This window comes from Aquarana catesbeiana, linkage group LG05 (genome assembly GCF_042186555.1).
Source record: "Aquarana catesbeiana isolate 2022-GZ linkage group LG05, ASM4218655v1, whole genome shotgun sequence".
Taxonomy (NCBI): Eukaryota; Metazoa; Chordata; class Amphibia; order Anura; family Ranidae; genus Aquarana; species Aquarana catesbeiana.
Window position 1 is genome coordinate 252,188,586 of NC_133328.1, and position 15,332 is coordinate 252,203,917.

General features: G+C 43.5%; 1 protein-coding gene across 1 annotated transcript in view; it reads right to left on the reverse strand.

Annotated features, from left to right (window-relative positions):
- The window catches only part of TRIO (trio Rho guanine nucleotide exchange factor), a gene marked incomplete in the record, with an annotated part of 1,361,655 nt that overhangs the window by 958,086 nt on the left and 388,237 nt on the right, over nucleotides 1-15,332 (reverse strand). The window contains 1 exon segment of the mRNA XM_073630705.1: nucleotides 13,427-13,601. Coding sequence (XP_073486806.1) covers nucleotides 13,427-13,601 — 175 coding nt within the window.

Genomic DNA, 15,332 nt, shown 5'->3' on the forward strand with positions numbered 1-15,332 from the left:
CTAACCCTGACTTGTACTTCTCAACAACATTGTCCCTTACTTGTTTGGAGAGTTCCTTGGTCTTCATGACAGTGTTTGGTTAGTGGTGCTTCTTGCTTGGGTGTTGCAGCCTCTGGGGCCTTTCAAAAAGGTGTGCATATGTAATGACAGATCATGTGATACTTAGATTGCACACAGGAGGACATCATTTCACTAATTATGTGACTTCTGAAGGTAATTGGTTGCAACAGGGCTTTTTATGGGCTTCATAACAAAGGGGTGAATACATACGCACATGCCAATTATCAATTTTTTTTTCTAAAAAATAGTTTTATGTATATATTTTTCTAATTTTACGTCACCAACTTAAACTATTGTGTTCTGATCCATCACATATAATTCAGATTAAAAATACATTGACTAAAGGCTGTAATGTAACAAAATAGCTAAAAAAACAAGGGGGGTGAACACGTTTGCAAGGCGCTGTATACAGCCTAAAAGCTGAAGTGGTTAAGGACATAAGGTTTTAGTTTGGCACACTGTTTTAATAAAAAGTCTACATTTTTATTATTATACAAGTGCACAAGAGAAAAAAAATATTTTTTTTTTTGGTTTATCTGTAAAATCTTTTTCTTCGAGGACACCACAGGACACATTCTTGGCGACTTGGGTTATGCTGCTGCCTTCAGGAGACTGGAAAAAAATTGCAGGAAACCCCAATCAGGCATAAATATTCCCAAATTCAGCCAAGCCTGGTTTTGCAGCAAGTAATGAGAAATAAATAAGTAGGGAGGGATCTCAAGTTTCCTGTTATATACTCAAAGAAAAGGATTTTACAGGTAAAGCAAAAATCCTAATTTCTTTATCAAACACGAGAGGACACAGAAGACCTAAAGACTACTATACTAGACGGACTTGTGTCTTTTTTTTTTCAACCAGACTATGTACTTGGTATATCTCAAAGCAATGAACATTAGGGGTGGGCAAAAGAACCATAAGGTCAACACATCCAAAACCAAAACTGGGTTCTCAGGATGTGTGAACATCTACCTGGTACAACTTGGCAACGTGTTAAGGGAAGACCAGGTAGCAGCTTTACAACATTGAACAACAGATGCTGAATACCCCCAGGAAGTACTGGCAATTTGAGTGGAATGTCCTTGATGGGGAAAGGAGGAATATAGCCCTTGACACCATAAACCTGAGGAATGAGATCAAGTTGGTGAAATAGAGAAATAGTGGATCGAAGGGTCCGCCTGAGTCTTGTGAGAACGCTCAGTTAAAACAAACAGGGAATTGGATTGTCAAAACAGAGCTGTAGAATTTGGATAATCCGAACAGCTCGAAAACATGAAAAAACGTGAAGTACCTTCCCCTTAGAATTAGGGCAAAAGATGGCTACACAATGTTCTGTTTCAGATGGAAACAAAAAAACACCTTATGAAGGAAAGATGACCAAGGCCCCAACATAACCATAACCAAGAAAGGTACCTTGCAGGAAAGAACTGCACATTCCCAAGACCCCGACTACTAAAAAGACAACCATGTGCATGAGGAGTGTTAAGGGAGTCTTACAGAGTTTCAACGGAAAAGGTCTGCAAAACAGAGAAGCCCAGGTCAAACAGAGAAAAGGGGGAAAACGCAGGCATAACAAATAATCCATGTGACACCTTGCACAAAGGCTTTTATCAAGAAATGAGGTAGGACTCTGAAATAAAATGGCCAAGGCTGAGATCTATCCCTTGATGGTACTTAAAGCAGAGTTCCACCCAAAAATGGAACTTCCACTTTAAGTGCTGGTGACCCCCTGACATGCCACATTTGGCATGTCATTTTCTGGGGGGGGGGGGGAGTGGGTGCCCTGTTTTTAGAGACACCCAGCTCCCACTTCCTCCCTGGGCGTCACGGCACCGGAAGGAAGATCACCTCTCCTCACCTATCCCCTGCAATCTTCTGGGACATGTCACAGGTCCCAGAAGATTGCTTGGCCATTCACAGCATGCCGCACAGCTTGCGCATGCACAGTGCACGCCCGGCTGCGAAGCCACAGCCAGGCGCTCACAGTTAGAATGCCGGCGCCATGGAGAGGAGGGGGAGAGGAGCGAGGCTTCCTGCACCCGCATCGCTGGACCGTGGGACAGGTGTCTGATTAATTTATTAACTTATTAAAAGTCAGCAGCTACACTTTCTTTTGTGGTTGCTGATTTTTAAAGATGGGTGGAACTCCACTTTAAAGTGGTATTAAACCCAAAACCCACGTTTATTATATTGCAGCTCACCAGTTATGGTTGCATTAGTTCTCTTTTTAAGGCTTTTATTTTCACTTGCTGATTCTGCCAGTAAGTCGTTTTTTCAACAGAACAAGCTGTTCTGCAGATGCAGCAGTTAGAGGGTTGAGACAAGCCATTTATAACCGACGGGCTTATAATGATCAGCTTTTAGTCATTTATGTAAAGCCTTTATCCCAAATGGAAACAAAAAATGTTGCTTTAAGTGCTTATAAGGCGTTAGCTGGAGTTTGGCTTCAATTTGTTAGTGTATCTAAATCTGCTGGTACATCTAACACTTCCCTCCCTCAGACTGGTAATGCTGCTGTCCAAAGGTGTGTCCATTGCTTCTTCATCCAGAGTGTAGGCACCCTAAGACAGGGAGGTGTGTTACTGGCCAGATCACTAGGAGAAAACAGGAGAAACACCTAAACACCTAAAAAAATAAAACTAATGCTGCTATCACATCTAATGCTAAGCTGAAATATAATACATTTTTGTTTTTGGGTTTAATATTACTTTAAAGTCAGTGATATCTCCACAACAAACTGGAGAAATGCCAAAATGTGCCCCATAATAAACTGTTGGAGATGAAATAAGCCTCATGCCAATCAGAAATCCTTTTTTATGTACTGTGGTACACTTTTCTGGAAGTCTATTTTCTAGCCTTGAGGAGGGTGATAATGAAAGAGCAAGATAGAATGGAAGATCGGACTGACAGCAAATCTGGCCAATGTAGAAGAACTATGAAGTGTACATATCACGTTCTTTTTGGACAAGGGGGTGCCATAAAAATGACCATAATGCCCCCTCCCCCCACCTTTATCCTGCACAACTAGCAAGTAAGAAGTTGAAATGAAGGCATACATGAGGGGAAACTGATCCCACAAAGGCACCATAGCACAAATACCTGAAGACCCCAGGTTGGTGACACATCTACAGTACCCTGAAAAAGTAGCACATAAGTGTGAAGTGAAAGAAAAATGATAAAATGTTTTTCAACAGTGGTGACCCGAAGGAAGAAAAAGCGCAGATAATGGAGCCGAAAAAGTGGCGGGGCCGGCCCGCTGCACATGTGTCATCCTGCCGTGCCCGTCAGAGTCCCCCCTCCCTCCTCCTCCAACCCTCACGAGTGTCATGAGATGCAGCCTCACCAGTGCCTGGTAGCACGATCTCACGCTGTGTCAGAGATGGAATGGAATGATGTCCCGCCTCCTAGACCACCTCTTGTGATAGACGGCACACTGATCCAATGCCGGAAAATCATTGTGCCATGTGTCATTGGAGGTGGGACATCGTTACAGCGGCTGCACGGCGATTCAGATCCAGCTCTGGCACACGGAATGAGATTGCGCTACCAGGCACTGGCAGGCTGTATCTCATGGGCACTGGCAGGCTGCATCGATCTCTTGCATCATGTCTGCAGTCTCTGACCATCTCCTGTAGTAGGTCTGCAGGCAGTCTCTGACCATCTCCTGTAGTAGGTCTGCAGGCAGTCTCTGACCATCTCCTGTAGTAGGTCTGCAGGCAGTCTCTGACCATCTCCTGTAGTAGGTCTGCAGGCAGTCTCTGACCATCTCCTGTAGTAGGTCTGCAGGCAGTCTCTGACCATCTCCTGTAGTAGGTCTGCAGGCAGTCTCTGACCATCTCCTGTAGTAGGTCTGCAGGCAGTCTCTGACCATCTCCTGTAGTAGGTCTGCAGGCAGTCTCTGACCATCTCCTGTAGTAGGTCTGCAGGCAGTCTCTGACCATCTCCTGTAGTAGGTCTGCAGGCAGTCTCTGACCATCTCCTGTAGTAGGTCTGCAGGCAGTCCCTGACCATCCCCTGTAGTAGGTTTGCAGTATCTGACCATCCCCTGTAGTGGGTCTGCAGTCTCTGACCATCCCCTGTAGTAGGTCTGCAGGCAGTCTCTCACCATCTCCTGTAGTAGGTCTGCAGTCTCGGACCATCTCCTGTAGTAGGTCTGCAGTCTCGGACCATCTCCTGTAGTAGGTCTGCAGTCTCGGACCATCTCCTGTAGTAGGTCTGCAGTCTCGGACCATCTCCTGTAGTAGGTTTGCAGTCTCGGACCATCTCCTGTAGTAGGTCTGCAGTCTCGGACCATCTCCTGTAGTAGGTCTGTAGTCTCGGACCATCTCCTGTAGTAGTCTGCAGTTTCAATATTATAGTATTAATTAACCGCTTCAGCCCCGGAAGATTTTACCCCCTTCCTGACCAGAGCACTTTTGCAATTCGGCACTGCATCGATTTAACTCACAATTGCGTGGTCATGCGACGTTGCACCTAAACAAAATTGATGTCCTTTTTTTTCCCACAAATAGAGCTTTCTTTTGGTGGTATTTGATCACCTCTACGGTTTTTATTTTTTGCGTTATAAACAAAAAAAAGAGCGACTATTTTGAAAAAAAACACAATTTTCTTTACTTTTTGCTATAATAAATATCCCCCAAAAATATATATAAAAAAAATGATTTTCCTCCTCAGTTTAGGCCGATATGTATTCTACATATTTTTGGAAAAAAAAAACAAAAACGCAATAAGCGTATACTGATTGGTTTGTGCAAAAGTTATAGCGTCTACAAAATAGGGGATAGTTTTATGGCATTTTTATTTATTTTATTTTTTTTTTTTACTAGTAATGGCAGCGTCTGTGATTTTTATCGGGACTGCGACATTATGGCGGACACGTCGGACAATTCTGAAACATTTTTTGGACCACTGGCATTTATACAGCGATCAGTGCTTTAAAAATGCATTGGTTACTGTAAAAATGTCACTGGCAGGGAAGGGGTTAACACTAGGGGGCGATCAAGGGGTTAATTGTGTTCCCTAGTGTGTTTTCCAACTGAAGGGGGGAGGGGACTGTGTAGGGGAGATGACAGATCGCTGTTCATACTCTGTATTTACAGACAATCAGTCACTTCTCCCCTCAGAGAACCGGAAACTGTATTTACACACACAGATACCGGTTTTCTGTGTGCCCCGAGCGACCGTGTGCCCCGAGACTGCCGGACACTCGCATTGAATCCGTGGGCGAGCAGGGGGCGCGTGCCCCTAGTGGCCACAAGGCGAAGCAACGTTGCATAACGTAGTTTCGCCCAGCCGTGCCATTCTCCCGCAGTACAACTGCGGCGGCTGGTCGGCAAGTGGTTAAAATTGATATTAATTAAAAGTGGAATATAAAACAATTATATATAAAAATATAAATATTTTTTAAAAATTGTCATTTTCAGTTCTACCAGCTTTGAACATCTAGAGAGTGATTTATTTTTTTTTTATATAAATTTATTTGCAAAAAAAACATAAGCATACTGTGGTACAGAGATCACAACAACATTGTTGGTACTGTAGTTCACCTCGACGGGTCCAATCATCTAAAACAGGCCCCGATGACCACCTGATAACATAGACATTTAATTGTAAACTAAGCAGCGGACCTCCGGCCGAGAGGCTAACTGTATCTCGAGTAATTTTAAATGCATAACATCCTTTAATTCTTAATATCGATTTAGATGAGTGCGACCTGCAGGCCGACCACCTCGTAAGAAGAACTACCAAGGGAGGCAAAGTAGGAAATAAGGGGGGGGTTAGGAGATTGGGATGAGAAGGGGTAGGGAAAAAAATTGATGTTTTCTCTGGACATCCACTGTCCGTTGTTGATGAAGTGGCGAAGCTGAGATCTTCCCATCTCTTTCAGGCCTTGGAATCTGATATCGCTAAGTCCCGGGCTGAAGGCCGGGTTCCCGATCACGGGGGTAAGCGGTGATGGGAAGGGCGCAACTGAGTGATCACGAAAAGCTTTTTGGGTGATCCGCCATGTATCACCCACCGTAGGATGATTTATGACCTGGCTTGGTAGACTTCTGGCACCAAGGCAACCCTTCCAACTCTGTTCCCGTCAGGAGCTGTTCCACTTAGACCCACTGTTTTAGCAACCCATGGCAACACCAGTCAATGATTCGCATCATATGACAGACCACACGATAAAAATTCACATCTGGTAGAGCCATTCCCCCCCCATCAGCTTAGGGAGTCATAAAATCGACTGGGGCCAACCGCGGGGGTTTCTGGCCCCAGATGAACGTGATGAGCGTCCGATTCGCAGCTCTAAGAAAAGCGCTCGGAATTCTAACTGGGAGGGCCTGCAAATGATATAGTAGCCTGGGTATAACGTTCATTTTTATTATGCTGCATCATACAAACCAGGAGAACATGCCCTTCTGCCAATTCAGAAGGTCTTTTTTGATGTCTGTCAACAGGGGTGGAAGGTTGAGAGGGAAGATATCCTCCATTCTACCGGGCAGAAGGATGCCCAAGTATTCAATTTAGGCCCCTGCCCATTTAAAAAGAAAGTCTGTCCATAGGAGAGTATCCAGGGAGGCCAGCATGGAGACGTTTAAAAGCCTCAGATTTCTGATAATTAACCTTGAAGAAGGACAACTCTCCATACTTCTTCAGTTCTGTCATCAGGTTTGGAACAGATATAAGAGGATTGGTCACGAAAAACAATAGGTCGTCAGCAAAAGATGCAATTTTTGGGGATAGTGTGTCACTTAAGCGAAGGCCCGATATGTTGGGGTTGTCCCCCACCATACGGAGGAAGGGTTCAAGGGTCAAAATGAATATCAAGGGGGACAGGGGGCAACCCTGCCTCGTCCCATTAGCTATCCCAAGAGGGGAGGAGAGGTGACCATTCACCTTCACTTGAGCTGAGGGCCGAGAGTAGATAGCTTGAATCCAGTTCATCATCCACTGGCCTAGACCTACATGACGGAAGGTCTCGAACAGAAAAGGCCAATGTACCCTATCAAATGCCTTTGAGAGAGAAATTTTTGCCCATTCTTCACAAAATAGTTCAAGCTCTGTCAGATTGGATGGGGAGCATCTGTGAACAGCAATTTTCAAGTCTTGCCACAGATTCTCAATTGGATTCAGGTCTGGATTTTGACTGGGCCATTCTAACACATGAATATGCTTTGAGCTAAACCATTCCATTGTAGCTCTGGCTGTATGCTTAGGGCTGTTTTCCTGCTGGAAGGTAAACCTCCGCCCCAGTCTCAAGGCTTTTGCAGACTCTTACAGGTTTTCTTCTATGATTGCCCTGGATTTGGCTCCATCCATCTTCCCATCAACTCTGACCAGCTTCCCATCCCCTGCTGAAGAAAAGCATCCCCACAACATGATGCTGCCACCACCATGTTTCACGGTGGGGATGGTGTGGTCTGGGTGATGTGCATTGTTACTTTTCCGCCACACATAACATTTTGCTTTTAGGACAAAAAGTTAAATTTTTGTCTCATCTGACCAGAGCACCTTCCACATGTTTGCTGTGTCCCCCATATGGCTTCTTGCAGACTGCAAACGGGACTTCTTCTGGTATTACTTCAACAATGGCTTTCTTCTCGCCACTCTTCCATAAAGGGCAGATTTGTGGAGTGCACGACTAAAAGTGGTCCTGTGGAAAGATTCTTCCACCTAAGCTGTGGATCTCTGCAGCCCCTCCAGAGTTACCATGGGCCTCTGGGCTACTTCTCTGATGAATGCTCTCCTTGCCGAGCCTGTCAGTTTAGGCGGATGGCCATGTCTTGGTAGGTTTGCAGTTGGGCCATACTCTTTCCATTTTCCGATGATGGATTGAACAGTGCTCCATGAGATGCTCAAAGTTTGGGATTTTTTTTTTTTTTTTTATAACTGACAGTTTTTATTATTTTTTCACAAAAATATACAGCGTTACAGCATTGGGTACAGGGAGAAAAAAAAAAAAGAGATCATAATATCACAGTTCAATTTGACACACAATCAGCTGAGTGTTGAACGACAAAGCCGTTCAATGTAAACATTTAGTGATTAAACAGAATGAGTTTACTGGATTATAATACATCTCAAACAGTATATCCGTTAGTACCCTTTGCACAAATGTATAAACTCATTAAAAAAAAAGAGAGAAGGAAAAGAGTAAATAAGGAGGGAAGAGGGGAGAGAGGACGGCCACCCACCTCCTGAGCCCAGGACAGCCCAGGGAGGAACGGGTCATAAATACTTAAATGACACAGATCATTAGGTCGCAGGAGTCTCCAACAGGACCCAGGGTTCCCAAATACGGTTATGCTTATCAAGAGTATCATTTAATGAGGCCGTAAGATATTCCATTCTCTTAACATGTCTGATCCTGGAGTGCAGCTCAGTCAGTGAGGGGGTTCTCTTTTTTCCACTTTAGAGCCACCAAACAACGTGCTGCAGTAAGTACATGGGCTAAGAGTTTTTTGGATATTTTAGAGAAGGTGGCAGGTGGGAGGCCCAAGAGAAAAATCTTCGGATCAAGGAGCACTCCAGTATCAAAGATGGACTGGAGTAGGGATTGTACCATACCCCAGTAGGGGATGATTAGAAGGCAGGTCCAATAGACATGAAATAATGTCCCCCTATCTTTATAACATCTCCAACAACGGAATTCAGTAGTGGGGTATATGGAGTGGAGCAGGTCAGGGGTCTGATACCAACGAAATAAAATCTTATATTGATTCTCTTTATAAAGCGTGCATATGGAGCTTTTAGTAGCCTGGGTCCATATGGATTGCCAGGTCTTTGAAAGATAGGTCTGTACCCAGCGCCTGCTCTCACTTAGCCATATATGGATGTCGCGGCCCATCCGGTGAGAAATCTGTGACCAGTATCTGATAGGTGCGGGAAATCATGCCCTTAGGGACGAACCCTCTAAACATAGCTTTTCGAAGTCTGTTAAGGGAGAAAATCTTAAGTTCGACCCTAGTGATTGTGCATAATGGCGTAGTTGTAGATAACTGAAAAAAGCCTGTTTAGGAATATCAAAAGCCTTTTGCAGTTCTTGGAAGGATCTTAGCAATCTGGTTTTAGGGTCAATTAGTTGGCCATAACGAAATATGGCCTTATCCATCCAGAAATGGGACATCTGTGAGGTTAAGCTGTCAGGAATATTGGGTGTAAATAGAAATGAGGTGACTGGGGAAGATGCGGTGGAGAGCGGATATTTCGATTTGGCCCGTCGCCATAGTGTGCGTAAGAGGGCCATTGGTCCTAACAATTGTACGTTGCCAGGTGGTATATCAGAGCTCCAAAGCATGGAGTTTGGGTGGATGGGGGCTAACCATAACTTCTCTATCTGTGTCCACCTATTGTAGGCATGTAGAGTGCGCCAGGAGGCTATAGGTCTTAATTGAGCTGCTAGATAATACTTAGCTATGTTGGGGAACGCCAGTCCACCTAGATTTTTTTTTTAGGTGTGAGCACAGAATGGGAAGCGTCTCAAAAAGATACAGAAGTCTGGGTAGTATCGTCATCTTCAAGGTTGCAAGTCTACCAAAAAGGGACAATTTCAAAGATTTCCATTTAGTTAGGGAGACTCTGATAGAGGTAAACATTTGGGGAAATTTAGCTTTATATAGAGTATCGTATGTGGGTGTAATGGGATATTTTTTTTATAACCTAACCCGGCTTTAAACTTCTCCACAACTTTATCCCTGACCTGTCTGGTGTGTTCCTTAGCCTTCATGATGCTGTTTGTTCACTAAGGTTCTCTAACAATCCTGAGGGCTTCCCAGAACAGCTGTATTTATACTTAGATTAAATTACACACAGGTCCCACTAAAGACAACTCTGGGCAAAATTTCCCATTCTCCTGATGGTGATGGCTAAGAGTCCAAATGCCAATTCTCCACACTGGTCGTGTGGCATGGCGGAGAGGGTAGAAAAATCAAGATCAGGTCTACTTCTTTCTGAGAAGTTCAACTTCTCTGATGACCATGTTCCCTGAACCAAGAGGTTCTTCAAAACACCTTCCCAACCTGACAGGATGGCGTCTATCATCCTGATATGCATCAGCAGACCCAAGGACTCAAGTTTATTACATAGAGAATATTGAGCTGAAGAACTCTGGGGTAAAACTGGACAGAAAGGACTACATTAAAAGCGGGTGTCCTCTTCCCCAACACCTTCCTGTAGACCCAAATTAAGCGATACGACCTCAAGGACTTAACCTGGGATTGAAGAGACAGGCATTTCCCATGCAGGAGCCAAACTTTCACCTAAACCATATCAAAGACTAGGTACTTATGGTGCTGGATCAGAGCAAAGGCTGAAGATTCAGCACATAACCAAACCTTTCTAGAACCTGTAGCATCTGCTGAACATTTGATGTCAAGCTCTAAACTGATTGCTTCTTGATAAGCAGGTTATCCAGGTATATAAAACGAAAATAGTGCAGAGCAAACCAAGCACGATACATAGAAGAATCAACACATTATAATAAAATAAGGTTCAAAGACAATAATAAAATGTCCATATATGTGAGGATCCAGTGACAAAGAAAGTGACACATGACATCCAAATGACAACATGCTGGGTTCCACCGCTAAGGAGCAAATAGGCTGCTCACCTCAATGTCATGACCCCTGAACTAACTGGATGGTAATGACAAGCATTCCCACAGTGATAAATCCAAGGACTACAATGCCACAAATAACTCTGCTCCAAGTATGGGGCTCCGTCGGGTATATATGTAATAAAAAGTGGCAACACAATAGTGCTCTTTGTTTTTAAGAAAATTTAATGATAGAAAAAAAACAAAATCCACTCACATTTTGTAGGCACTGTCTGTCCTCAGTGTATATATAAACACACTGTGGATTACAATAGTCTAGTAACGTGCATAGAGATAGCTGCATGTGACGTCATTGGCAAAAGGTTCCTCCCCTGTACGCGTTACGGCCTGGGCCGGACTTCATCAGCGGGAATGGAATCTAGACATCAAGATTGTAATAGCAGCACCATGGAAACCACAGATGCCGCAAAGGGAATCCTACTGGATTTATGAAACCAAAGTTCCGGCTTAAATGTTGAAATTGACCTTAATTGTTTTATTTCTGATGGAGGATTCTTTATTATTTTTATATATTTTGTTAGGGATAGTCGTGGGTGCTTTCACGTTTTTTTTCCCGACTTTTTTTATTAATATTTTATCTTTTATTTTCAATGACATTGTATAAATCATTGTGCAAAGTGATTTTAAGGTGATATATTTTTATTGTATTCTGATGTTGGGTCTTTCTAGGAGGCAGGTGTTATCTATATGAGCCATTTGGCTCTGCCTATAAGCCCCTTATCTTTATGTTTGTTTTATATATCCATCACATGTCTGTGGGGTCACTGCCAATAGGAATTTTGCCTCTTCCCAGCCATGCTGACCCACCGTGATCCTCCAGCGGCATCCGCCATGGCTATGGCACTATTTTAGTGTGGACTGACGTCTAGGTCTAGGAACCTTTTGCCAATGCCATCACCCACAGCTATCTATATGCATGGTTCTAAACTATTGTATTTTTATAAAGACATGGCCAAAAATGTCAAGGGACAGACATGGCAGGTGCAAGCGGGTAGAGGGGAGTAAAGAGTTGTGACCCAGAAAGCGACATGTACAACGTCACTTCCGGGTAAGCCTCTCAGTGTTCCCAGCTAGCATAGCCAGGAAGGGATATATTGCAATGCGATCTGCATCTGTCATACATTCAGCGGAGCCCAGAGGAGACATGCAGGGTTTTAGAGCCTGCATGTCTTATGAAAGAGAACCTGTCACCCAAGAATCATGGGGAAGGGGAAAAGGGGAAAAAAATATAGTTACACTCAAGCACAAAAAATAACCTCCCTCTCAAATGTTTAGGGATCCACCCGCACCCGCACATACGCATGTAAGAACGTAAATGCTTGCATCGGGGCACCAACGTGTGAAAATATTGATTGCGATACACACGTTACATATCGCCGTGTACGTCGTCTTGAGAACAATAATTCTAGCACAAGAACTCCTCCACAACACTAAATGGATGACCTACAGGGGGTTTTGTAGCATCACCTATAGAAAATATAGGGTACTGAAGTTTGTCATAATTTCACAGGTGCGAGCAAATTTAAAGTTTGACATGTTGGGAATCTATTTACCCGTTCCAACCTCATTTTTTATATATAACCAACAATATGGGTAGTTTATTGCATTTCTTTGCCCTAAAATTCACTTTAGTGTGTCTTTCACTGAAATTTTGCAGTAATATCAAGTGACATAAAAATTTGAACTACCATTATTTTATTCTCAGAAAATATATGTTTGGAGTTGTTTTTGTAATCTTCAGGCTTAAATTTTTTTTAAACATGTATGCAAAACAAGCAAAAATGGATCTGGCGTCGAAAGGCCCCCTGTTGCTTTTGGTGGGTGCTATTGCGTGCCAATTGGGACCCATTCAAGTAAATCGGGCGACTTTGCAAGTGCCCCTCAACTGCATGCTTCTGCGGGGTTAAAGCAGGTGGTGAGAAGAACAAAAGACTACCCTGCTTTACTTCCTTGTTTGCTGTACCTCTACAAGGTTACAGGACACTTTCAGAGCAGCCATATTCACTTGAATGGGTCATGCTTGGCAGGTGCTACATCCAGCAACCATGACGGGGTGTAGAACTCCTGCTGCAGCTGCAAAATGTGTAACTGCACTGCGGGTACAACGCAGTGCATCTGTGACTTTCTTTGGTCAGCTGCGCTTTGCCATAGACTTCTATTATATCCCGCAGGCGTGGTGCACCTTCTGAAGGTGCAGCAAAACTCCTGCATTCAGGAGTTTTGGTGCTTTTTCAGAAAGTGCACCAAACCCACAGGATATAATAAAAGTCCATGACAACGCGCAGGAAAGCTGCAGGTACACTTCACTGCACCCGTGGTGTGGGTAAACAGCAGCGCATCAGCGTGAAAGCAGCCCAATATGATTATGCCTAGTGTATTGCTTCACACTAACCTGAATATTTCTTTCCTGCTGCGGTCACCACTATGGAGACCGCTACCAGGGATAAGAGGTGGAGCGCAGTTGGTATCACTCCGCATGGGACAGGAGCCAGAACTACAGAAGAGGCATTAGCTAATGTGGCTCTTACTCTCTACTACAGCTCCAACTTTAAAAGTAGCCCCTCTTTAGTGCATTCTGTCCGATGCTCTGGGATGGTGCTTCAGCAATCCCAGACAACGATCTACCAGTAAGCTGGCAGCAATCTACTGGTAGATCGTGATCTACGGGTTGCTGATCCCCACATTAGATACGATAGATAAATAGAACCACAGGGACAGTAGCAGGTTAAAAGGTCCATAAAAGTTGAAATTGAATTAACTCACATCAATAGCATCTCTTTCAAATACACGCAATTGCAAAAAAAGTTCCAGCTTAATTTTTCTCTCTTGAAAAAGCTCCTCCATCTGTGATTGGGCTTCATCCAGCTGCTGAAGAATGCTCTCTATATGATTGATAGAGCTATTGTGTGGGGTCTTGTTACTGGAAATAGCCGAATCCCTGTAAAAGACAAAAAAAAGAATTACTTTTATTATATTTCCTTTGAACTTACAAAGCAATCAAATATATGCACAACATAATGCCAATCACAAAGTTGTAAACTAATCCTGTCATAGCGATAGCCTAGAGAAACTATGTGCAGAGTCAGAAAGCAGTAATTATTACGTGTCTGTACATACATACCTGTAGAATCTTGAAATGCTGCATTCTGCTTTTTGGAATCCCTGCAAAACAATATGGAAATACCATTGTTTTACAAAGCTAGCATGTTCCTACATCCCACAGTGCAATGTGGGCAACTGGTTCTCCAAAACAGGAAGTTGGTACCAGAGTTCAGAAAGGCACAGAGGTGCCTATCGGAGAATACCTAAAGTTTGCAGTTTTTTACTAGGTTATGGTTCAGATTTGTTTTGAACCATCCAAAACTTGTGTTTTGGTTATCTACTAGATGCCATTGAGCCAAGACTTTGTCATCAGTGCCGCTGAGGACCTACAAGCCCCAAAAAATTGTGAGCAGGGAGTAAAAACCTAAGGCAGAATCTAGATAAATATTCCAATAAAGCGGTTTTCAGAGACCTCCAAAATTTTAAAGCTAAACCCTGGGCTGAAAAAATTGCATTGACTGTGGGGGTCAACAAAATGCCCTTTAAGTCTAGGGGGTAAAAGATTATGGAGTAATAGTTACCTTATCCCTGGCTCCAGCAAGCTTCATTCAAGCATGCTCATCACCTCCACATACAGGGTCATTAGCGCTGCCCTGTATGTAATGATACTGAGGGACTGCGCACAGCCCAAGATCGAGGAGAGGAGGACAAGACTTAAAGTGAATGTAAACCCACTCTCATCCTTTCTAAACTACTGCCATAGTGGTCATCTATAAGGATATAATTGCCTCCAGCCTATAACCTTACCTGTCAAATGTCTCCCCTCTGTCTGTTATGAGACCCGAAAAACTGCAAATTCTGTGGGTGGGCTTGTTGTCCGGAGTTCGGTGGGTGGAGTTGTGATGTCAGTAGACTCCAGACACACCTCTACAGTCCCCTTGTCAACATGTACTTTCTCCTGTGTATTTCTTACACTGAAATTCTGCTATGATCACCAACATCCAGTCAAAACCCAGAAAAGTCACCACATGACTTCAGCATGCCAAATCACGCTGAGGTGTGGAGCAACCAATCCTGGGAGAGCTGGAGAAGAAAGGAGGAGGGGATCTGAAGTACACAGAAAGTCTCACTCAGGCTGGTGCATGAGATATGTAAATCACCTGTCACTCACAGCAAGGGAGAGAAAAGGACTTCTATTTCTCTGTCTGAGCTCAGAGCCGGATTAACTCTTCGTGGCAAGACTACGCACAGATGACATGAAATCCTGCACTGTACAAGGTGCAAGCCTCAATTAAAACATTTTTTTTTTTTCGGGTTTACATCCACTTTAAGATAGCCAGACATTTTTTTTTTTTTGAATCCCAGAATTTAGCTTTAAAGGGTTTGTTCATCTTTACAAACAAAACTGTCTATACAGGTAAGGAAACACCTGTAGATAAAAACAAACTGTGCAGCTGTGGGTAAAGTTGGATAATGTCCTTGCTATACAGTCATAGCAAAAAATATTGGCACCCCTGCATTTGTCAGATAATACACCACTTCACACAGAAAACTGTTGCATCTTAACAAACGCAATATACAAATGGAAATACACAAGCGAAATGGTAGAAATACATACACACTCAAA